Source organism: Chelonoidis abingdonii, chromosome 1 (genome assembly GCF_003597395.2).
Source record: "Chelonoidis abingdonii isolate Lonesome George chromosome 1, CheloAbing_2.0, whole genome shotgun sequence".
NCBI classification, from domain to species: domain Eukaryota; kingdom Metazoa; phylum Chordata; order Testudines; family Testudinidae; genus Chelonoidis; species Chelonoidis abingdonii.
Genome location: NC_133769.1, coordinates 135,914,694 through 135,939,760, shown reverse-complemented (window position 1 = coordinate 135,939,760; position 25,067 = coordinate 135,914,694). Strand labels below are relative to the sequence as shown.

Genomic DNA, 25,067 nt, shown 5'->3' with positions numbered 1-25,067 from the left:
TCAAGTTTTCCTGTTCATAAACCGAACTGTCTCAACCAGTTGGGTGCAGTCTGCTGAAGGCCTCAGTTCACCCACCCAAGAACATCCGCACGTTGCCGGACTTTGAGTGGATGAGTGCAAGTCCTAACATCCCAAACCTGGAACTGTTGCAACTCAGGGCCTGGTATTTGGATAGGCATCAGAAATAGAATGCTCATGTTCTAAAAGGGTGCAATCCATCCTTAACCAAAGCAGAAAGAGTCTGTGAGAAGCTGCTGTTAAGCAGAATGAAAGCATTTCCCCCCCTGGGCTCACCAATGCAACTTGTGTCCAAAATCTGCTGGGATCCTTCCTATCTTTTATTCTTCAGTCTTCAGGTCTCATGCTCAATTCTCTGCGAGTACATTTAGTAGCGATCAGCAATTTCCATTCTCTGGTGGATAACCATACAGTATTCACTCATCCTGTCACAACTAGATTTCTAAAGAGGAGTCTCAGATCCTTTCCACCATTGGTGAAGTTTGCACCTTAGTGGAACCACAGTTTTGTTTTGTTGTTGCTTGCTAGCTCCCCTTTCAGCTTCTAGCCACATGTTCTATGACCCACCTGTCTACTAGACGTAATGTCAGCTAGAAGGGTTAGTGAGCTGGGAGTGCTCATGGTGGACCCACCGTATACTACATTCTATAAAGAAAGGGTCTTGTTATAATCCCACCCTAGATTCATTCCTAAAATAGCTTCTGAGTTTCATATGAGTCAGGTAGTCCATTTACTAGCATCTTTTCCAAAACTGCATGCCTCAGATGAAGGGAGCTGACTGCATTCTCTAGATGTCTCAAATGCTTTGGCCTTTTATCTGCAAAGAACAAATGATGTTAAGACACCTGAATGATTTGTTTTCATAGCAGAGTGATCAAGGAGTCAAGCTGCATAGACACAAAGACATTCAAAGTGGATTTCGAGTTGTGTTACCCTTTGTTACCAACTAGTTTATATTCCCCTTCCAGAGCAGGTCAGGGCTAATTCTACTAGAGGGCAAATTATTTTGGCAGCATTGCTGAGAGACGTACCCCTCCCAGCGTTATGGAGGGCAGCTTATTAGAGCTCTTTGCATACCGTCACAAGACATAATGCTCTGGTCCGTTCAAATGCAGACACAGCTGTGGGGACAGCAGTACTACAGTCAGCGTTGGCCTCCTTGCACCTGCCTCTGGTCTTACCACTGCTTGTTAATCTCCCACATGAGGAATACACATAGAGACCATCACTCGAGGAAGAAATGCAGGCTTCTTACTGTTAACTGGATGCTCTTTGAGATGTGTGACCTCTCTACTTTCCGTCCATCCCTTCTGCTGTGGATTGTTTGAACTGCAGTAAGAATGGAAACTGGAAAGACATCGGCCCGCATCGCCTTTTATGCTCTTGGTTTAGAGTGTGAGGAGAGCTACAGCACCTGTGTGGGTCACTGGACACTGCTTGCAAGAACTTCTGGACTCGGGCACACAGTGCGCATGCGTACCTAATGTGTGGAATACAGATAGGGAACACACATCTTGAAGTAACCTCCATTTTTGACTGCCAAGATGCTTGGATGGTTTCTCTGGTGTCATTCAGATTAGTCAGTGAGTTAAGAGAGTCAGATATTATCTCATCTGCATTATGCATGAGTAAAGAGATCTAACTGCTGCACTAAGCCCAAGTCAGGTGTCACTTATTCTGACACTGTCACCTCCATGGAATATTTTGAAAATCATCCTCTTGGAAACATTTCTGCTTTGCACACCCCACATTTTGAGTATTTCTTTTCTGTTTATTACAAGGGACCACTTGCATGCAAACAAAATCTTTGTACCATTCCCTTCTTCCTCCTTTACTGCATGTTAAAAGAAGAATTGACATAGTTGTGGTGATAACTATGATATCATAAGTGAGAGATTTTGTCTTTGGACGAGAAATAAGTAATACAGTCACATAAAGATCCTGTTTTCATGGAAATATTTAGTTACAAAGCAAAGAGAAAAATACAGGAAACATGTTATGCTATAAAGATATAGAACTGTTCCTAAACAGTATGGTTCAAAGTCTTTCATTAGGCATTAACAGCTTTTCAGCCATGTTCAACCCTGGTAGATTTCTCACTTCTCATTTGTAGGTAATTGGAGACTTAGATTTTTCTGCTTGTAATTTAATTTTTCTCTTGGCCTCTGTATGTGGCGCATGAATCATTTTAACTTTCTTGCCTATTTTACTTGGTTATGTGTTTCTGAGCATTATTCTAGCACAAGTCCTAAAGGCCAGTTCCTCCCTTTGTTGACCACAATGCACATGTGTGTGCACATTCTTTTAATTACGGGAAGGAGATGCTGCTGCGACTAGATCTGGGAACTCAGACTTTCAGAGCCAACACTGCATTGTTGAGCTTGAAGAGCAGTTCTCCAGCTGGGATGCTGCTGTGTTTCACCCACAGTTCCTTCCAGAAATAAAGTTAAAATATATGACTGTTGGGAGAAATTACGTTGGAGAATGGAAAATGCTTTCCAAAACCCAAACTGAGTTCCAGAGAATGGGGGGACTTAAAATGGGAAATTTGCCCTACCATGACATACGAGCCATCCATTTGGATAATACTAATGCTAGAGAAGTCGGAGTTTACAGATATCAAGAAGACAATTATTTGGTAACTTTCCTTTTGAAGTTCTTACCGAGTGGATCTATGAGAATGACAGAGTGTCTCTGGAAGGGAGGAGCAGAAGGATTTGACTGTTTGTAACTGAAAGCATGCAAGCCTCCTTTCACAACTTCCTTTCTTTTGGTCTAAACCATCCTCTCTTTTGCATATTTCCCTTAACATGTGGGTTTATCTAATGAATAAGGGATTTGACCTTTCCGAATGTGGTGTTTTGCTGTTTGTACTACATGCGTACAACAGACTGTTTGTGTCTGGTTTGCTTTTGTCTTATCTTCTATTAATTAGTGATTAAATATAGAAAAAAGTCACTGGTGAAATGCTTGGGGTTTTTCAAAAAGCAAAAATAACTTGCACCTAGGTCAGAATTTTGAACAGTGTGAAAAGTATATTTTTATGCCAATGAGACTTTTTTCTTAGCAGCAGCCAGAAAAAACTACTTAAAGTATATGCCTAAAATAATAAAGATAGAGGACGTTCTCTAGAATCTCACTCCGCCAGGTGTTATCTTGCGTGTTTTATAGATTGGAATGAGTGAAATGTCCCCCTGCTGATCTTTCCAGGCATGAGCTCTGCTTTACTGAAGCTGCTGGGACTTGGGCTACAGTGCACTATAACTTCATTACAGGCAGACCACTGAGCTAAAAGGATTCTGAAAAGAGACTTGGGGAAAGTGTTTTAAATTGATAACCTGGATCTTGTGATAATTTCAGCAAGTGTGTCCATATGCTTTCTTCTCTTTGTGTTTGAAATTATCCTTCCTTTTTACGTCGCCACACATAAGAATTTATTTTAAAAGATAGATGCCTTTAAAACCCTTCTCTCCCCCCCCCCAAAATCTCTGTGCAGATGTGTGTATGTGTGGGGAGGAGGAAAGGGGTAGTTTCTGGGGGAATGTAGGGTATTAATAGCTTTTGTGTAGTAATGTTAGTACTGGGTATATAGATAACCACTGTTTCTGCTCTGTATGCGTCTCCCCCCTTTTTTTTAAAGCTCCTACGACTTTCCTGTTGTTCAGTCAGAAGAACGCAATTAATCGCATGGTGATAGATGAGCAACAGAGTCCAGACATCATACTCCCTATCCACAGTCTCAGGAACGTCCGGGCCATCGATTATGACCCCCTAGATAAGCAGCTTTATTGGATTGACTCTCGGCAGAACATTATCCGGAAGGCACAAGAAGATGGCAGCCAGGTATGCAGTGAGAGGAATTGCAAAGAGATGAGGCACTGTTTATGTGAAGCAATGATTACATTTTAAATAATATAAATAGATAAACCTCCTGTTAGCTCCAGGTTCGCTGTAGCTGGTTTGAACTGGTGGCGATGAGAACCTCAATAAAAATGGGTAGCAGGATCCACGTAGGAAATACAGAGGGGGAAATAGTCTGTGCAGGGGAATAGAGATGACTGGAGAAGGTACACTGACTTGAGAGTAAGAGATTTGGGACGGCATGCTGATGTGCTATGCAGCTGCTGTCTAGGAGTTGGGGAGTTCTGATGTAGGCATGAGGAGAGGCAAATGGAGTAGAGTAGTAGACCAGTGGGACTCTGGATGAGAGGCATGAAACAGAGTTGCAAGAGTCCCAGCACCATGGAAAGGGAGCACGTGACTGGGGAGCAGAGAGGAGGCCTGGATGGGGCCAGAGACACAGGGTGGTGCAGGATGGGTGAGGTAACAGTAATTGATTAAGGCTTATATACGTGTTCATTCTCAGACTTTTATAATCTTTTATTTATTTTTGGTGGCGGGGGATTTTAGATGTAAATTTTTTTTGTTAAAAGAAAGTGCAGTTTCTTAAGGAGGTTGTGGGAAGTGTGAGATGGATTCCATTGAAATGCTCAATCATCATTCACTCCTGTGTTTTTTGTGAACTTCTAAATAATTTAACATCCAAAACTAGTCAAAAGTGCCAGATCTCTCCAGGACCAGCAGAGCAAAACAAGTGTGCAGTTTCTAGGACAAGTGCTTTGGAAGATGTGAGAAGCCAAAAAAAAGTTAGGCAAATTTTCCAAAAGTGCAAGACAAACTACTTTACAAAGCACCTCTATCCCCAGAATGTCACGTTGAATTTACTCCAGGCTTTCTAGAGAGACTGTCAGAGACTAAGATGTAGTACATGGAATTCAGTTGGATTGACATGTCTCTAATAAAGTGCCGGAGTGGGGTAAATCGGGTTTGTCACAGAGAAGGCTACTTTGATCTTATCTGTGAAGAGATTTTAATTTCTTCATAATTTTTTATACACTGAAGAGGGCCAGAAAGGGGGATTACATGTAGTTGAAACACTTGAGTAGGTGGAACCAGGAAAACTCGAAAGGGAGTAAAATAGGAATATTCCAAATGGCTAAATTTCATACCTAGACCAAGGACTACTGCTAGCAGATGTTCCCTCTGCCCAGTTAACAGGGTTCCCTAATGTGATTTTCCTTCTCCCATATGTGAGGAAAATGATGTAGAAGGATTGATGCAAGGGCTATTGTCCAAGCCATCTGCTGGCTGCCTGAACATTTCTTTTCCTCCTCATCTATTCTATAGACTGCTCAGGTTTAGGGATTATTGGTGACATGGACTTTCTGTTGTAGAGAGCTGTGTGTTCTGTATTCATGTTAGTCTATGTACTGAGGAACTGGACTGTCTGATTTTGGTTTATTAAGAAAAGGAGAATGAGGAGAGTGCCTTTCACAGTGGAAACCTTGACTTCAGTGATCTAGCTGTCTTCTCTCTCAGAGTGGTTGGGATTTAACCAACATAATCTGTTTTGAATGGTGAATATGAGAGAAATTTTCAGCAGACAAGAATTGTCCTTTAAGGCATAGTACAGCCAGTTGTACAGCATCCACAGCCTCTCAAAACTCTTGGCACTGGTGAGTGTCAGTGCCACTCCCCCATCCACCTTTGATACCCCCACAAAGCCCAACAACATCATCAGTTCTTCTGAGCTGCAACCAAATGCTATGATTTCCATCCCCCTAAATCTGCCGGGGTAAGTGTTTTGTGTCCACTGCTCACTCTGCAGTTGCTCACCAAAGGACCGAGAGAGAGAGAGACAACTGAACATGTGTTCCCTGGTTTAGGATTGTATTTTGGAGGTTTCCTTTTAACTTTAAACAATTTCACATACAGCAGATATAGCAAATACAATTCTAGGTGACACCCTGAATATAATATCCTTCTGGTGATTTCCCAGAGCCTTACGGTGGTGACGAGTCCGGTTCCCAATCAGAACGTGGACATGCAGCCCTATGATCTGAGCATTGATATCTACAGCCGCTACATCTACTGGACTTGTGAAGCCACTAATGTGATTAATGTGACACACTTGGATGGGAGACCAATAGGCGTGGTGCTAAAAGGAGAAGATGACAGGCCCCGGGCCATTGTGGTGAACCCAGAGAAAGGGTATGTAATTGTAATGTGGAATAGTAGGGAAAATCCAGCCCACAGATCCTATTAATAAATCTTCTAGCTGCTGGCTACCCTTTTTCAGAATAAAGATATCTTTGGAACTCTTGTATTGATGCTAAAGGTTGAGACTTCTGTAATTCTTCGCGTACAATACTGGCCCGTTGAAGTCAATGGGAATTCTTCTGCTGACTGGTAAAGGTTAGCAGGGTTCAATTATGGCCCTCCTGAGGCTGAGCCTTGTTGGGGAGGAGAGGAGGTTCCCTTAGAGGGTGATAGTGTTGTGTTATAGAAGAGGAAGCCCAATACAGAGCTGATCTTGATACATCTTTAAAATGAGTGCAGCGGGGGGCTCACCCTCCCCCCTCCTCCACCCCACTTGGCCCTGGACTAGAGCAAGAAATTTAGCACTGCCACCCCTCTGTCATGAGGGAGAGGCAGCCAGGCTAAACTTGAGTGACACTGCGATCCCATGCACCAAGCCACAACACCACAAACTCAAACTTGGCTCAGCTGCCCCATAGATTCAAGGGGTGTTGCGACTCCATGTTTCTCCTCCACCCCACCTTTACAGTGCTTTGGGCATTCATGGGCACTCCAACCTCTGGGAAGAAGTGGAGCAAGCAGCACCTCTAGTCCCCAGGAACAGGAGAGGATTGAATCCAAGCTCTTGGGGCTTCCCAGGAAGCCCCGAGGTGCAGAAGGAGGATGGGGGCGTGGAGCTCCCAAAACCACCTAGCTCCTGCTGGGGATGATGCTTTTCAGCTTGACAGCCTCTCTGGATGAGAGCTCAGGGCTGGGTATAAGGCAGGGAGACCATGGGGATGGGTGCAGTGGGGAAAGCTCAGAGCTGAGTGTGGGGAGGCTGGAGGGGAGTATGTGTGGAGCTGGGTCCAGGACTGGGTATCGGGGAGCAGCAGGGGGAGTGTGTGGGGCTGGGTGCAGGGAGCTCTGGGCCCCAGCCATAGGAGAATTCTGGTTACGTCCCTGCCCTCTTCAGTCTCTCTCTCTCACTCACACGCATCCTGGTGAAATTCAGGGCAAGAGACATGGCCCCATCCTGCCTAGAAACACCTCCTGTACAGATGGTTAGTTCCACAGGCAGTGCTAGCTGACCTCTTCCCTTGCACTCCTGAGCACTGAGAGATAGAGCAGGCCTGTTTCCTGCATGTATACTAGGCCCAGGTAGCCTGTTTCCCCTTCTTCCTGCCCCTGCAGAGCACCTGCAAAGGGGAAGGGACAGTTTAGCCTGACACTGAAAATGTTTGTTTTTCCCCAAATCAGTCACTGTCTTAATAGGTGCCTTCCTTCCTCCCTCCCCCTCCTCACAGTAGTGAGGAGGGATGTTTGTCTCTCTGAGACATTGTTAGAGTAGAAAAAGTTAATAAAAATCTGCATAATTTACAAATCTGTTTGACTTCAATTATTCCTGTTATAGATACATGTATTTCACTAATCTGCAAGAAAGGTCACCCAAAATCGAGAGGGCAGCACTGGATGGAACTGAACGGGAGATTCTCTTTTTCAGTGGCTTGAGTAAACCCATAGCCCTGGCCCTTGACAGCCAACTGAGCAAGTTATTCTGGGCTGATTCAGAACTCCGGAGAATTGAGAGCAGTGACCTTTCAGGTAAAATAGAACTTGCGTTTAAGAGATTCATTTGCACTATTAGTTGCTCAATATTAGTGCTATTGACTTCAGTTTCTAGCTTCAAAATCGTGCTTAGCTTCTCCCTCAAAGCCAGTTCACAAATAATTGCTGCTATTTTTCACGAACATCACTTTTTTTTGGAGTACTAGTATCTGTCAAGCAAATCAGGAAGTGCCCAGTTGATGAAAAATGTGTGATATAGTCTTAAGTCAGCATGCACTGGCCATTTCTGTGCCTATGGCAATATAAACTATGTAATACGCCACCTGATATAACACGAATTTGGATGTAACATGGTAAAGCAGTGCTCCGGGGGGTGGGGCTGCGCCCTCCAGTGGATCAAAGCAAGTTTAATATAACACGGTTTCACCTATAACGCAGTAAGATTTTTTGGCTCCCAAGGACAGCGTTATATGGAGGTAGAGGTGTTCCTGAAATGTCTATATCCTGTACTTGAGATGCCTGTCCGTTCCCACATCTGCATGCATATATGAGAGTAAGAGTAGAGATTGGTGATGGAAAATAAATGAATTTAGTAGTAAAATGTTGCATTGATACATGCTCATTAATGATATAATAATACTTTAGAATTCTGTAGTGCATTCCATCCAATGACACCAATTTGCTTTCAGTTTTCTATTTGTTTCATAACATGTCTGTATAATAGGACAAGTGGTATTATTTCAGTTTTACAGATGATTGGGTCTGAGGGCATGGCTACACTTGCAGATGTAGAGCGCTGTGAGTTAAATCAGCCCTTGGAGAGTGCAGTAGGGAAAGCGCTGCAGTGTGTTCATACTGTCAGATTCAAGCACACTGGCATGGCCACATTAGCAGCTCTTGTAATGCCATAGAGAGCAGTGCATTGTGGTAGCTATCCCAGCATGCATGTGGCTGCAACGTGCTTTTCAAATAGGGAGGGGGTGGAGCGTGACAGGGAGTGTGTTGTGTGTATGTAAGGGGGAGAGTGGGTGTTTGGGGGGGCTGAGAGCATGTCAGCATGCTGTCTTGTAAGTTCAGACAGCAGCAGACCCCCCTACTTCCTGTCTCTCTCTCTCTCTCACTCACAGCAAGCAGCATTCCACACTAATTGTTGCTTTGTCCCGGAGCAGATAAGCTTGCCAGCTGTCAGAAATGGAGTTTTGAAAGGGCATATCCGCATTCCTGCAGCCAATTCCAAAACAATGACAAGAATGGCCACTTGACTTAAGGGGATTATGGGACATTTCTGGAGGCCAATCAGAGCACAGTAATGCAACACCTCAGTCACACTGACACTGGGGTGTTTCAGCTGAGGCACAGCAAGCGTTATGCTTCTTGTGAAGATAGAGCACCAGGAGCTCTCCAGCTTCAGAGTCCAGGCACTATAAGTGCCTTGCCAGTGTGGCTGGGTTGTGAGTTAGGACACCTGGGGCTGCTTTAATGCGCTGTAACTCACAAGTGTGGTCATGCCCTGCGACACTGCAAGTGTAAGCAGTTTGCCCAGTGACATACAGTAAGTTAATGGAAGATCCAGAAAAAGAACTCTGACTCTTAATCAGGTGTTATAACCAGTAGACCACACTTAATGCATTAAAACATTGAAATTTTGGTATGATATATCCTTGGATGACTTCAACCACCACAGATTCAGCATCTGCATGATTTAACTGACATCTGAAACTTACTCATTCCTTGTTTCTTCTTTTGCATATGTTATGACAATTTTTAGAACACCAAAGTCAAAGGCTGGTGTTAATTATAAACCCACTCTTTTGTTTTTAAATTATCTTACTTTAAAAAAAAAGCAGCTATCAGATTTTATGTATTGTTTATTAAAACCTCGCCATTCTTTCCATAAGCATGGAGACATTTTTTTCCATAACACTCATCATTAGACATTTGCACTGCAAGATAAGTTACAGCAATTATTAGTGTAAATCCTAACTGCTGAGGCAGATTGCTAGTTAAAGAATGCTGATTAATAGGCTTTTTTTTTTTTTTTTTTAACTGAGAGCATAAATTTTGCTGCGTGTGTCTCTTAAAAACTCTCTTGCTTCCTGGGTCTGCAGAGGCTGCTACTCTTACAAAGAGAGACAGCATGCTTCATATGCGATAGGATAGGAGAGAGGACAATGTTCCCAACAGATAACTGGGGCCCAGTTGTTTTCCTAATACTAGAAATCCCATTGAAGTCAATTGGACTTCTCACATGAGTGAAGGCTCGTCTACACATGGAAATAGACTGGAATAGCTCATCATGTGGACACTGGTTTGGAATAAAAGGTCAATATATTCCAGAATATTTAGTTTATCTTGGAAACACGCTAATTATTCTGGAATACATTTACTTTTAATCTGGAATTGTTCCCACACAGGCAGCTAGTCTGGAAAAGCTATTCCAGTCAGTTTCCCCCTGTGTAGAAGGGAAGTAATGGCAGGAGAAAAGCCCTGTTAGTCATGTTTCATTCTTGAGCAAACATGGATTTCTAAACCTTTAGGATCTTTCTTTATGACATTCCTGGTGGGACTAGTGGGTGCTTTGTGAACTTTATGATCCCCACTTTAGGGTTTCTTGTTCATATGAAAGATAAATATCACGGTCTTGGTTTAGTCACAAGTAGTAAATTAACTTGGTCATAAATATGGGTGAAAAACTGAGGTACTTTAAGAGACTGAGATTTTTAAACTAAAAGTTTTTGCAATATGTTGAGAAATGTCACATAGATGCGTCTACCTCTGCACTGGATCATAAAAGAACTCTGTCCAAAAAAGTGAAACATGAATTTTTGTAAAGGTCGACTTCAACAGTCACACTTCCCTTTCTCAAGTCCTCTTTCTGGGCATCTCCACCTCCTTGCCCCTTCTTGGCATCTCACAGCTAGTGTTCCTGCAACAAATGACTTATACGCATAGATTTTAAGACCAGAAGGGACCATTACAGCCATCTAGCTGACCTCTTGCATTACACATGCCATAGAACCTCACCTAGTCATTCCTGCATCAAGCTGGATATGTCCCTCTACATAATCCATCAACATCTTTCCTAGGGCCAAATTCATTACTGGTGTAGCTCCAGATCATGGAGTGAAAGTACTGTTTGTAGTTTAAAGCCACGGGTGGAGGATTCCTAGGTGCTGTGTCAGAGCGAAGCCTACACTACAGGCACTGTACGGTGTAGCTATGGCACCATAGCTGTGCCAGCATAACCCCACAGTATAAACATAGGCCTGGTCTACACTATGCATTCAAACCAATTTTAGCAGCATTAAACCAATTTAACCCTGCACCCGTCCACACAACGAGGTCCTTTATATGGCTATAAAGGGCTCTTTAAATCGGTTTCTGTACTCCTCCCCGACGAGAGGAGTAGCACTGAAATCGGTATTACCATATCGGATTAGGGTTAGTGTGGCCGCAAATCGACGGTATTGGCCTCCGGGCGGTATCCCACAATGCACCATTGTGACTGCTCTTTTATGCTGCCTCAGTCATCTTCTAATCATTTGTGTCAGTTGAAATAGTGAACGTGGTTATGTAGATGAGTTATTAAAGCCAAATGGTGCGAAGCGGATTCTTTAGAGGTCATCGTCTTGTTCGTATAAAACGTCGAGAGCCGTGCAACGATACAGCCACGTGGTGTACGCAGCGCACTGCTAGCAGTTTGTTAGTCTCTGTAGCATTGATGGGTACCATTAGGTCCTCAGGTATTGAGTAGACTCTTGAGCCATCAACTCCCTACGCGAGATATAATATCATCACTGAGATTCTCTTTCGTGTCCTACACCTATCTCGTGCAGGTCTATTCCAATGGACTTCAATCCTACTCTCCTACTCAGACAGCAGATGTTTTTCATCTTTACAATAGTACCAAATTATCTCCTCCTTTCCTGTCCCCTCTCTTCCCAACGGTGAGGTTTATTAATAAATAGGCATTTATATAGAGGAGACTGCTATTATAAAAATACTGGTGTATTATCTTGTATACTTCCTTCTCTCCTTGACGAGAGGAGTAGCACTGAAATTCCTGGTTCCAATTCAAGACATTATTCGAGGATCAAAGTTTGAGGAGCGTCTCTCTGTAGTGATCAGAGCCCGCCAACAATAAGATACTTAGCTCTAACGGCCTCGCGCGGCGGACTTTATTGAGATATCCCAACTCGCAATCGCAACTCACCTCTAAGATGACCTGCCTTCTGGACGACGTGAACCTCTCGGCATCAGTGACTGCCATGAGTTCATACAGGACATAGTCAGTCCTCGTTGAGCTATTTGGATCTGCTCCTAGTCTGAATGATGCTGGAGTAAATTTCAACCCAGGCTCGTGGAGCCTTCTCGTGGATTCAGCACGGATAGGGATAGGTGCGCATTTGCGCTCAAGTAGTTTGGTCTTTGCATCTTATGCTCGCAGATACAAAAAAGATAGTGTGTCCACGCTATGAACCCGTACTGTTATATTGATCTGGTGGCTCTCACTAGTACTCCGTCTTCTACTGAAGGAGACAGAATCCACTTGTCTCATCGAGTCGTACAGTATACAGTAATGGACGAAACTAGCAAAGCAATGGTGTGGTAAGCTGCAAAATTCTTCCAGGTTTTGTACAGAGTGCGCTCCATGCCGGTGGCTGTGATTTGAAGATCTGGCACTTTTGACTAGGTTTGTGACCAGCGTAACGGAAAGCCAAATAGAATTGAAGTGGACGCTACATGGAGGGAGAGGAGGGAGTACTGAGGATCTTCCACTATCCCCACAGTCCCCAGCAGGTCTCCGAAAAGCATTTGCATTGCTGGCTTGAATGCTCCAATGCCTGTATAGGGATCAAAAACTCACATTGTTTCTGGAGGGTTGCAGGGAACATAGCTCATCAGTGTACCCCATCCCCCACCCAGTGAGAAAAGGGAAAAAATATTTCTTGACTTTTTTCAGTGTCACCGTAGTCTACTGAATGCTGTGTTGCTCGTGACACGATAGCTTCGGCAGTTGAAGCAGCAAGTATACACGCTCCCCTCGACAACTTTCCCCAAGTGGCAGACGGATGACATTATGATGCTATTCAGTCGTCATTATCAGCCCATGATTGCTTCCTGCTGGCCTCAAATGGGAAAGGGGCTGGCGGGTGCGCCTGTGGTATAAATAGGAATGATTCCCGATCATTGCCAGTAGATGGTACGAACGGCTGGTAACCATTCCTCTCATAAACTGCTCCCTTTCATGTGACTGTAAGAAAAGATTCTGTACTGCCTGGACTATTCCATAGCACGGGGATCTGGACTCCTCTCCCCTACACGCTTTATGTTCCTGCCTTGGCTATCATAGCAGCTGGGAGGCTGCTTCCCCCTCATTTTATTCTCACTAAACAAGTCCAGTGTTTTCTTATTCCTGCATTCTTTGTTACTTCATCACACGATAAATTAGGCGGGAACACTGCAAACTAGGGTAGCCCAGGAGGGTTTGTGGGGAGCAGGGATAGCACGGGTGTCGGGGTTGTTGCACGGACACCCCCTAGATGGCATTGCAGCTATCATGTCTGCGGGATCTGACACGGAGCTGCTGTGCTCTCTGGTTCTCTGATACACTGGCTCTCTAGTACACTTTGCCCCATGTTCTAGGCAGGACTGACTCTTATTTTTTAGATAAAATACAAGGGACGGGATTGACTGCAGGGAGTTCATGCCCATTTTTGTCTCTTTTTGCGCCCCTGGCCGAACCTCAGCGAAGGTCAGCCAGAGCACCCATGACAGCAGCAGATGGTACACAATGACTGATAAACCGTCATCTCATCGCCAATTTATAATGGCATGGAGACGTTATAGAACGATTGATAACCCTCTCTGCTATTCATGCCAAAGGCAAATGAATGTGCTGCTCTGTGTAGTGCTTGCGAGGATCTGCCTCTGTCAGTGGTATCCCAGTAACATACAGTGACTGTATACAGTGACAAAAGGAACAAAACGAAGGCTGAAAGGGTGCGAAATGATTGTCTGCCGTTGCTTTCCCGGAGGAAGGAATGACTGACGACATTTACCCAGAACCACCCGCGACAATGATTTTTTGCCCATCAGGCACTGGGCTCTCAATCCAGAATTCCAAGGGGCGGGGGAGACTGCGGGAACTATGGAATAGCTACGGGATAGCTACCCACAGTGCAATGCTCCAGAAATCGAAGCTAGCCTCAGACCATGGACGCACACCACCAAATTAATGTGCTTAGTTTGGCCGCGTGCACCCGACTTTATACAATCTGTTTTACAAAACCGGTTTATGTAAAATCGGAATAATCCCGTAGTGTAGACATACCCATAGACTACAGGGAAAGATGGGGGCGGTTCTGTTGCTGTAGGAATTCCTACTCCCTGAGCAACGGGAGCTAGGTTGAGGGAAGCGTTCTTCCATTGACCTAGCTGTGTCTATGCTGGGGTTAAGGGTCAGCATAGTTGCGGCAATCATGGATGTGGATTTTTCACACCACTGTGGGCTGTAGGAAAGTCACTCTCTAGGTTTTAAGTATAGACCAGGCAAAATCTAGCAGCTAATCACTGAGACACACCAGGCAAGCTACTTAACGTATCTGTGTCTCACTTTCTCCATCTTAAAATGGAGATAATTAATGTAACTTATTGTAAAGCACTGTGAGAGCATCTAATGAAAGACTATAAAAATGCAAAACAGTTATTTATATTAATAAACATAGACTGAAGGGTAGAAAAATTGAGATTATGAAATAAAACATTCAGGCATTATAATAACGAATAGATAACTTTTTGATCCCAAAAGCAAATCTTGACAACTCATTCCTTGGAAGAAAAAAATGGTAGCCTTTTATATGTGGTGGTTTACTGTCCTAGTGTACCATAGTGTAGTTGAACAAAGCATAGTGTAGTTGGACATGTTCACAAGCTATTGCCTGCTGTAGTGTTGTTGTTTGGTTTTTTTAAAGTTTCAGATAGAAATGACCTGAAAACCCCAAAAGGTTTGATAGTGTTTGGATTTAGATCCAAACATTCCAGCTGTGGGTTCTCTATACTTTTAGTTCCTGTGATGAGTGTGTGTGAGAGTAAAAATAAGCATAAGTGCAGGGCATAATAAATTCATTGAATCTGTTTACAGGTCACCGAATTCACAGTGTAATTGTGTAGTGTAATCTAAGTGTTCAGGGGTGGTGGTGAGGGTTAAATATAAGTTTCTAGCCCAAGAGTTGTGAAGAAAATAAATGTAAGAAGTCAATGTAAAGTGGTGCAAAGTAAGTTTGCAGGCCATCTTCAGCAAGTATGAGACAAGTCTGAACTGTGCTCCCTTTCATCTGAATGGAATTTTAACTCTGAAATCTAACAATGACCATTTAAAAGTCAGTGCTGTTAAATAATTAAGTGCCTATCACTGTAGATTAAACATTCAGCTAATGTGCTGCTTCTGATCGCTGCCGAGGGTTGCTGATATACAGAACTGAGAGGGGGTCTTCACTGGGGAAAAAAAGATATATTCCTAACTCAAATTAACTAACACAAAATAAAAACCTCGTGAAGGCAAGGCAGTTTATAGTTTTCACATGAGTTTTCAGGTTGAGTTAAAGACTATGGGGGGATTGAGGTTTTTCGTTTTCCTACTAACCAGTGTGAAAACTACAAAGTGCCTTGTCTTCACTAGGATTTTACATCATATTAGTGAACTCAAATCAACAACATCCCTCTTTTCCCTGATGAAGACAAATCCGAAGAGTTCAAGCCCATGCACAAAACTTAAAATTGCTGTTGATCCACAAGGGATGGGGGGGGGGGAAGTACTTCCTCTCCTCTTTGCCAAAAGTCTTAATCACCTCATGAGAGCCAAAACCCCAAACTGCCTTATAGCTGAACCACTTGGTAATAATGACCATAGTGTAATTAAATTTATCATCCTTGTGGGAGAGAAAACGCCAAAGAAGCCCACTACGGTAGCACTTAACTTCAGAAAGGGGAACTACACAAAAATGAGGATGCTAGTTAAATGGAAATTTAAAAGGTATAGTCGCAAAAGTGAAATGCTTGCAAGCTGCATGGAAACTTTAAAAACACCATAATAGACTCAAATTAAATTAAACATATTTTAAAATTTAAAAACGTAGTGAGCAAATCAAAGATGTGTTACCATGGCTAAACAACAAAGTAAAAGTAGTGGTTAGAGGCAAAAATGCATCCTTTAAAACTGCAAGTTAAATCCTACCAAGGAAAATAGAAATGAGCATAAATTCCGACAAGGCAAATGTAAAAATATAATTAGGCAGGTCAAAAAAGAATTTGAAGACCATCTACCCAAAGACTCAGAAAGTAACAGCAAAAAAATGTTACGTACATCAGATGCAGGCAACCTGCAAAACAATCAGTGGGCCACTGGACAATTGAGGTGTGTAAGGGGTGCTCCAGGAAAATTCGGCCATTATGGAAAAGCTAATTGAATTCTTTCACATCCTCTGCCATGAAGACTGATGCAGGGAGATTCCTACACCTGAGCCATTCTTATTAGAGGACAAATCTGAGGAACTGTCCCAGATTAAGGTGTCAGTAGAGGAGGTTTTGGAACAAATTGATAAATTTAACAGTAATAATTCACCAGGACCAGATGGCATTCACCCAAGAGTTCTGAAGGGACTCGGATATGAAATTGCAGAACTACTAACTCTGGTGTGCAACTTATCATTTAAATCAGCTTCTGTACCAGATAACTGGGAGATAGCTAATGTGACCCCAAATTTAAAATAAGGCTCCAGAGGCGATCCTGGCAATTACAGGCCAGTAAGCCTAACTTCAGTACCAGGTAAATTGATTGAAACTGTAATAAAGAACAGAATTATTAGACACACAAATGAACATGATTTGTTGGGGGAAGAGTCAAGATGGCTTTTGTAAAGGGAAATCATGCCTCACCAATCTATTAGAATTATTTGAGGGAGTCAAAAAACAAGGGCGATCCAGTGGATATGATGTATCAGCATTTGACAAGATCCTTCACCAATGTCTTAAGCAACCTAAGCAGTCATAGGATAAGGGGGAAGGTCCTCTCCTGGATCAGTAACTGATTAAAAGACGGGAAATTAAGGGTAGAAATAAATTATCAGTTTTCGGAATGGAGAGAGGTAAATAGTAGTGTCCCGTGGGAATGTGTACTGGAACCAGTGCTGTTCAACATATTCATAAAGGGTCTGGAAAAATGGGTGAACAGTCAGGTGGCAAAATTAGCAGATAATACAAAATTACTGAAAATAGTTAAATCCAAAGCAGATTGTGAAGACTTACGAAGAGATCTCACAAAACCGGGTCACTGGGCAGCAAAATGGCAGATGAAGTTCAGTGTTGATAAGTGCTAAGAAATGCACATTGGAAAACCTAATCTCAATGGTGATGGGGTCTAAATTAGCTCTTACCACTCAAGAAAGAGATCTTGGAGTCCTTATGGATAGTTCTCTGAAAACATCCATTTAATGTGCAGCAGCTGTCAAAAAAGCTAACAGGACGTTAGGAACCATTAGAAAAGAGAGAGATAATAAGACAGAAAATATCATATTGCCTCTATATAAATCCATGGTGTGCTCACATTTTGAATACTGTGTGCAGTTCTAGTCACCCCATTTCAAAAAATATGTATTAGAATTGGAAAAGATACACAGAAGAGCCTAGAGATGCCGGGGCTCAGCCCAGGCAAGCCCTGGTACAAAGTAAGCATGGAATGCAATCTACCTGTGGAACTCATTGCCAGGGGATGTTATGAAGGCCAAAACTATAATGGGCTTAAAAAAAAATTAGAGAAGTTAATGGGGACAGATCCATCAATGGCTATTAGCTAAGATGATAAGGGATGTGATCCCATGCTCCAGGTGTCCCTAGCCTCTGATTGCCAGAAGCTGGGAGTAGACAATGGGATGGATCCCTCAGTGATTGCCGGTTCTGTTCATTCCCTCTGAAGCAGCTGGCATTGTCAGAAAACAGGATACTGGGCTAGATTAACTATTGGTCTGGCCCTGTTTGGCCATTCTTATGCCTTGTACCCACTTTTTCTCTACCCTTGCAGCAGTTGGAACATCTAACTACTTCTAGAATGCTGTTATACCTCATCAGTACAGTACAGTTTGCAGTACAAAATGAAAAAGTTGAATCAGTGTAACGCTGAATTTAATATCAATATAACACATCATACTATGGTCACTGTACTACTTGCTATAATATAAAATTAAAAAGCGCCTTCCATTTTTTTGGATTACCCTGAAGCTACCTTGGAGCTTTCACTCCCTGCGCAGGTGTGCTGTGTATATTGGGTATCTGGCTGCAGAATTTAAATCCAGACGGCTACTGAGGACATTGGAGCATGTGTGTGTGTGAAATACGCATTTATATCTATGTAAAATATGTTTTATGATATCTTGGTCTCTTCCAATTGTTAAACCACAACCTCCTTTCCAAAGGGGCAAATCGAATAGTTTTAGAAGACTCCAATATCTTGCAACCCGTTGGGCTGACGGTATTTGAAAACTGGCTGTACTGGATTGACAAGCAACAGCAAATGATTGAAAAAATTGACATGACTGGTCGAGAAAGACGTACAAAAGTCCAGGCTCGTATTGCACAGCTCAGTGACATACATGCAGTTAAAGAATTAAACATCCAGGAATACAGTAAGTACCATCTCCATTACCAAGAAACAATGGAGAGGGTGGGGTTAGGGGTGGGAAGTGGCACAACAGAGGGTTATTAATTGGCATAGGGAGACATTTCTTCCTACCTCACTGATTTAAATCCACCCCAGATCAGTAGTGGCCAAAAGGCTGGCAAAGGGCCTGTGTGGAGTTTTCTCAGTACAACTCCTAGTGGACAAGAGACCATCACAAAAACCACTATCATGGTTTGTCACTCAAGGTGTGTCTACACTGGAGCTGGAAGGTGTGGTTCCCAGCTTGAGGAGACCATATGCACTTAGCTCTGATTGAGCTGGCACACTAAAGAGAAGGGAAGCCATGGTGGTGTGAGCAGCTGGAAAGGCTAGTTGCCCCGAGTTATGATCCTGTCCAAGAGCCTTGGTACATACTTGGGGCGGCTAGTCCCTCCCACTGCTTGCACTACTGCAAGTGCGCTTTGATTTTTAGCACGCTAGCTTGATCAGAAGGAAATAGTGCAGGTCTCCGTGAGCTAGAAATTATACCTTCCAGCTCCAGTGTGGACATACCTTAATGGGCAACCTTATAGGTAGTCCTAGGACAGACACCAAGGATTGAATGAATATAGAGACTAAAATACCATGTTGGTCCTGGGGGAGGTTCCTTTGGATCAGGGCTGTGGCTCATTCACGGGGAGGAGTAGTGAAGCTTAGCTTGCCACATGCTTTGTTTAGAGGACTACATCCTCTTTCACCAGGAGTAAATATACTCAAATAGTTTTCAAACATTTTTTTTCCAAGGGCACAAACTTTTCCTAACTTGAAATGAATGGGGGATTGGCAGGGGATGGGTGCAGCCAAGTGGAGCCACAGCCATCGTAGAGGAAGCAATCACGTTAACAGAAGTATGATGTGTGCTTTGAACTGGAGAATTTTTTTAGGAAACTGTCTGGGGATATTAATTAAAGCAGATGACTACTAGCTTTGTTTGCCATTAATCACAGTAAATCTGTCAAGAATTTCAAGAAGAAACAAGGCATCCTTATTAAACATTAAAATAAAAAGACATATTTATCTAGAGCATATTCATTTGAGTTTTGGAGGCAGTGCAAATACTTCAGACTTCGTAAATCAGAAAAGTTTGCTTTTTTTAATAGCTTAGAGAGAGAGAGAGAATGCAATATTAAATTCTAGGTACCTTTGTTGTATTCCTCCAGAACTAATTCCATCATTCCCAAGAAACAAACCTTTACGTTTTGTTTACTGTTTTTAAAAGTTGGCACTATATGATTTTTTTTTTTTATAATGCTTCAGATCACAAATAATTATAGATACACTCTGGAGCTGCTTGTCCAGAAAGTTTTCCATTTGGGAAGGGAGAAAGGGAGCAGGCCATTGTCATAATGAACTCTATGCCGGTGAACCTCCTGTGTCCACGCAGAGCCCCACTGAAGCAAGTGAGGTTCTGCAGAAGTGCACAGGATTTACCCATCTGAGCTCATTATGGGATCAGGGCCTGAGCAAGTAAATCTAGATTATTTTTTCCCCAAGCTTTACCAGTTAATTTCTTCTCTCTAAATAATCTAAACCAGACATGTGGGTTTGGATTTATATTGCATAAAGATCTTGTTTATAAATTTCAGGACAGCATCCTTGTTCTCAAGATAATGGCGGGTGTTCACACATTTGTATTGTGAAGGGTGACGGTACAACCAGGTGTTCTTGTCCAGTGCACCTTGTTTTGCTTCAGGATGAACTGTCCTGTGGAGGTAAGTCCTTCCAGTTGTCTGCATTTCCTTAGTTGAACCCCTAACGTGGTAGGATGGCCTTCATGCTAGCCACATGCTTCAATCTGGGAGCAGTTCTGGAGGGGGGAAAGCCAGTTCCATGAGAGGACAAACTTTTCTGCTTAAGATGTCTTGAACAATGTTTTTCCACATTGAGTATCTGGATACCATTTTGGTCTCTTCATATAGCTCCACAACTGAACCTGTCCCAGTGAGTATTGTTAATTAAACTCTGAGGTGAGAAGGCTTTTCAATATACAGATTTCCATTTGCCCTTAGTAACTAAAAGGACACTGAGTTATTTCAGGTTATTTTTATTCAATGGTCTGTAATACCATCTGAGAAAGCTGAGGGGTTCCCCCCTCCCTGCCTTTGTTGGTGTGACATTTTCTATTTGACACACAGGTGGCTTTGAAAACAGCTGAAATTAATGGAGCTGGTTTGGTTTACCCAACAGTATGTTCTCTACTACTTTAAAGCACACCACAACGTGTTTGTGTGGCTTCCCCAGGACCACCAATGCTAAACACATAGCTCTTGGTGAGAGATATTTTTAAGTTAGCTGCTGCCAAAGAGCCAGCAGAGGGAGCGCAGAGCACTGTTTTTATGAACCTTGCCTAAGTGGCTTGTAAAAAATGAAAAAATCTTGTTGGGTATAGTAAGACTCCAAAAGTCCTGTTAAACATTTGATAGAAAATACTGTTGAAACTACCTCAGGCAGGTTCAATTTAGGGGCTCATAATTCTGCAATAAGTATACATAGTAAGTACAAATGAGTTTTTCAGTCTACTTGGCACCACCCGAAGGGTGGGTAATTAGCAAGAGAAGCCAAGGACTGACTAACCCATGGGGCTTGGAGGTGGCTCTTCAAGATGAGAATATAGGCAGAATACTGTGACGGGAACTGTAACTTCTCTTGCCTTTGTTGTACCTGGTCTGTGGCTAAACAGAAGACTTCAGTCTCTAGGGTGTTGATTTGTCAACTTCTTGCCTCTGCTAAATTCACACACACACAGATTGAAAGCAAGAGGCAGAGGATCAACAGTTCTTGCACTAAATTATTAAAATAACAAATTGCTTCCCCAAATTGTTGTAGATTTATTCTGATTCTGGGATCTTCTGCTTTGTGTACCATCTGTCCTTCCTCTTCATTTCCGTCTTCAGAATCATCCCATGCACACCACTCCAAACTGCAGCTGCGGGGGAGTCATTATAGAGCAATGCAAGATGCTGCCTCTCTGGCCAGGCCCTGCTGGCTCAAGAAGGGAGAGGAGAGCTCAGGAGCGTCATTCTCTTTCTGTTGACATTTTGAGTGGATTTGTTGCGCAATTCTGTAGCCAGCAAGGCGACATGTGGTCACACAGTGGAAAAAGAACTAACATAATCCAGATATTTTCTGAGTGCAAACTTAATGTTAAGCCAAAAAAGGGCCTCTTAGTTTAAAAAAAAAAAAATGCACGCTTACTACATAAGATTAACAGTTACTGTAGTAAATGTTAAATAACTGCTAACAGCTGTGTGGAGATGGAGCAATTTTTTTGTCTTTTTAAAACAAGTTTGACTGAACACAGTTATAGAGGGCACATAACTAGACATTGAGTCACAGCGCGTCCATCTGCAGCACATTATATCCTTTTAATGTTTTCTATACAATTATTGTTGAACATTAAAAAGAAAGCGAGCCATTTTTTGTGTACACAGTGGGATTGCGGGAAAGGGGGGAAAGAGGAAGAGAAACACTCTTCGTGTGTTGACTTCAAGTGAAAACCTTTGAAGACTTAATGAAGTACAAAGGAAGGGTATACTGTGCTGTTGGAAAGGGCAGAGAGGGTGGAGTATTGTCCTTTGAATTTTGCATGCATACGTTTGTTCATCCTCTCTTCGTTCCAGATTGTACTCCAGTTACATGAGCCTGCACTCTGGCATATGACGCTCAGAGCTGTTCATATTACTGAGGGGGGTGGGAAATACCTTGCATGGGCTATGTTTGTCAAATAGAGAGGTAGGAGAACCCAACTCCTTTAAGATGTGCTGCTTGTAGACATGGATTATTGATGTGTTCCTTTGGGTTTGTTTTTGCTTTCTTTTTTTTTAAGAACCCCCAACATGCTCCCCTCAGCAGTTCACCTGTTTCACGGGGGAGATTGACTGCATCCCAGTGGCCTGGCGCTGTGATGGATACACTGAATGCGAAGACCATAGTGATGAAAAGAACTGCCCTGTCTGTTCAGACTCCCAGTTCCAGTGTGAAAGCGGACAGTGCATAGACAGCACCCTCCGGTGCAATGGAGAGGCAAATTGCCAGGACAACTCAGATGAGAAGAACTGTGAAGGTATAGTGGATGCCTGGGAGTTAGGCACCTAAATACCTGGCCCCTGGTTGATAGAGCACTAGATTAGGAGCTCAGAGGATCTCGATGTGATTCCCAGCTGTGCCACTTGTTTGCTGTGTGACCTTGGGCAAGTCATTTCACCTCTGTCTCAGTTTCTCCAGCTGTAAAATGGAGATAATGAAACTGACCTCCTTTGTAAAGCACTTTAGAGATCTACTGATGCTATTTAAGAATGAGCTATTGTTTTATTTCAGGCTCCAAAAATCTCAAAGCATTGGTCTTAGTTTTGTGTTTAATTGTATGCTGAGATAGCTGTTTGAATACCTCTTACTGACTAATGGAAACGGGGGGGAAAATTAGATTTGTATTCATTTATTATATAATATCTGACTACAGTGGAATTTAAAGTGGGTGTGGGTGTGGATGGGTGAGAAAGCAGATGGATGAGAGTGTTTTGGAGATGTCCTCCACCTGCGAACTCCAACAAAAGGCAGCATGCAGAGCTGGTTATGGGGAGAAGTGATACTATCGTGCCAAATGTGAACAGCCTCCAATTTTTGTGGTCTTAGAGGTTTTCTCTCTAAATTTAATGAATTTTCATGTTGGTTGGAAGTTGCTTGGAGTCTGAAGTCCTATGTCAGCAAAACAAGTGTAACATAGGCAAGCTGTTCTCCTCCATCTGACTGCCCTGCCATGTCTCAGCCTTGGCCTGGAGGGGCTACTTCTAAGCATGAGTGGATAGCCGTTTTTCCACATCCATTCAATCAGTTTCCTCTTCTGAGGCCTTAAAAACTTCTGAATCTAAAGGGACTGTTTTTAAAGTCAGTTGCTATGACGAGGGCTGAGAATACAGGCCCCAAGCCAGCCTTCGGTTGGGAATGATTTAGGAATCTAATGACCTAGGCCAGATTTCAACAAGCTGACTGATTTGGAATGAAAGTCTCCATATCCATTACCAGTACTGCCAAGCAATTCAGTCTTTCACATCATTAAATTCTGATTCTGTTCATAACTTGTTTCTAGGATGAGAAACTTCTGGCTGCAAAGTTTCAGGTGATTTAAAAAAGTCATACTGCTATGGCTTTGTCCTGTCTGATTAGTGTAAGAAAGAGAGCTCACCGGTTACTAATGAAAATAAGAATTTTATTTCCGATATATCACTATTCAGGGCAGCTGTACCTGTATTTCCCCTCAGTGGTTCAGCAAGGGCACCCAACTCTTAGCTTCCAGCTTCTGAGATGTTGCCTTTCTGGGCAGAGACTCACATCTTACTCCATTCTGCCTGGTGTGTTTTCAGGCTGCACAATTCCCTACCTTCACTATATCATTTCCAGCAAGGACAATCTGCTTGCTTCCTCTTCAGAGACAGAGTGATTGCTACAGATTTAAGTTATCACACAGCTGTTTCTAAGCGGGCCTACTTTATTCTTAAGGTAAAAAATGTTACAGAGAAATCCTAGTAAAAACAATAAAAGAGCCTGCATACCTGCTTACCAGGCATCACCCCACCCTAGGGGGTTTCCTTGTGTTTACATGTTCATCAAAGCTTCTGTCAAGGTTTCTTTCCCCACTCTGAACTTTAGGGTACAGATATGGGGGACCTGCATGGACACTTCTAAGCTTAATTACTAGCTTAGATCTGGTAACCCTGCCACCACCCAGAATTTCAGTGTCTGGGGCACTCTGTTTCCCCCTGGGTTGCCTTGAGGAACTTCACCAATTCCCTGGTGAACACAGATCCAAGCCCCTTGGATCTTAAAACAAGGAAATATCAATCAGGTTCTTAAAAAGAAAGCTTTTAATTAAAGAAAGAAAAGATAAAAATTATCTCTGTAAAATCAGGGTGGGAAATGCTTTACAGGGTGATCAGATTCCTATAGACCAGAGGGACCCCCGCCCCTAGCCTTCGGGTGAAAGTTACAGCAAACAGAGGTAAAATCCTTCCAGCAAAAAGAAACATTTACAGGTTGAGAAAACAAACGTGAGACTAACACGCCTTGCTTGGCTAATTACTTACAAGTTTGAAACATGAGAGACTGATTCAGACAGATTTGGAGAGCCTGGATTGATGTTCCGTCCTTCTCAGTCCTGAGAGGCAACAACAACAAAAAAAACAAAAAGCACAAAGACTTCCCTCCACCAAGATTTGAAAGTATCTAGTCCCCCTATTGGTCCTCTGGTCAGGTGTCAGCCAGGTTTACTGAGCTTCTTGACCCTTTACAGGTAGAAGAGACATTAACCCTTAACTATCTGTTTATGACAGCTTCATTTCAGAACAAAGACACAGGTTTATGAGGCCTCAGTAGGCCACTGCCTGCCAATCCTTCCTTGAGGATTGGGGCTGTCCCTGAACCAGGAGTCCTGTCCATTTGCTGGATCAGGAAGAAGGCCCCTGAGTCAGCCGTTTTTGGGGGGGAGTTTAATCCAAAAGTCTCTTTTCTTTGTCTGTTGGTCCTGAGAGTCCAGTATGAACTAGTGTATGCATATCTCCCCAACGGCTTTCAAAGCTGATAACAGAGGACATTCGCTAGTATCCTCCCTCCCTACTAGAGAAGATACATTCAGTTCTACAATAGCACATACATCATTGCATTTTTAATACAATGTACCCCAAAGCTATTAACT

The 25,067-nt window shown here is 42.9% G+C and overlaps 1 protein-coding gene across 4 annotated transcripts in view; it reads left to right on the top strand.

The window, feature by feature from the left end:
• Positions 1-25,067, top strand: part of LRP6 (LDL receptor related protein 6) — a 189,779-nt gene that overhangs the window by 146,592 nt on the left and 18,120 nt on the right. For 3 of the 4 annotated variants that reach the window (XM_032803018.2, XM_032803017.2, XM_032803020.2), the window contains 6 exons: positions 3,659-3,861; positions 5,858-6,069; positions 7,511-7,701; positions 18,135-18,344; positions 19,966-20,091; positions 22,206-22,442. In XM_032803018.2, coding sequence (XP_032658909.1) covers positions 3,659-3,861; positions 5,858-6,069; positions 7,511-7,701; positions 18,135-18,344; positions 19,966-20,091; positions 22,206-22,442 — 1,179 coding nt within the window. Of the gene's footprint in view, positions 1-3,658; positions 3,862-5,857; positions 6,070-7,510; positions 7,702-18,134; positions 18,345-19,965; positions 20,092-21,273; positions 21,633-22,205; positions 22,443-25,067 lie in introns of those variants that run through there. The other variant, XM_032803019.2, reaches the window with a different exon arrangement.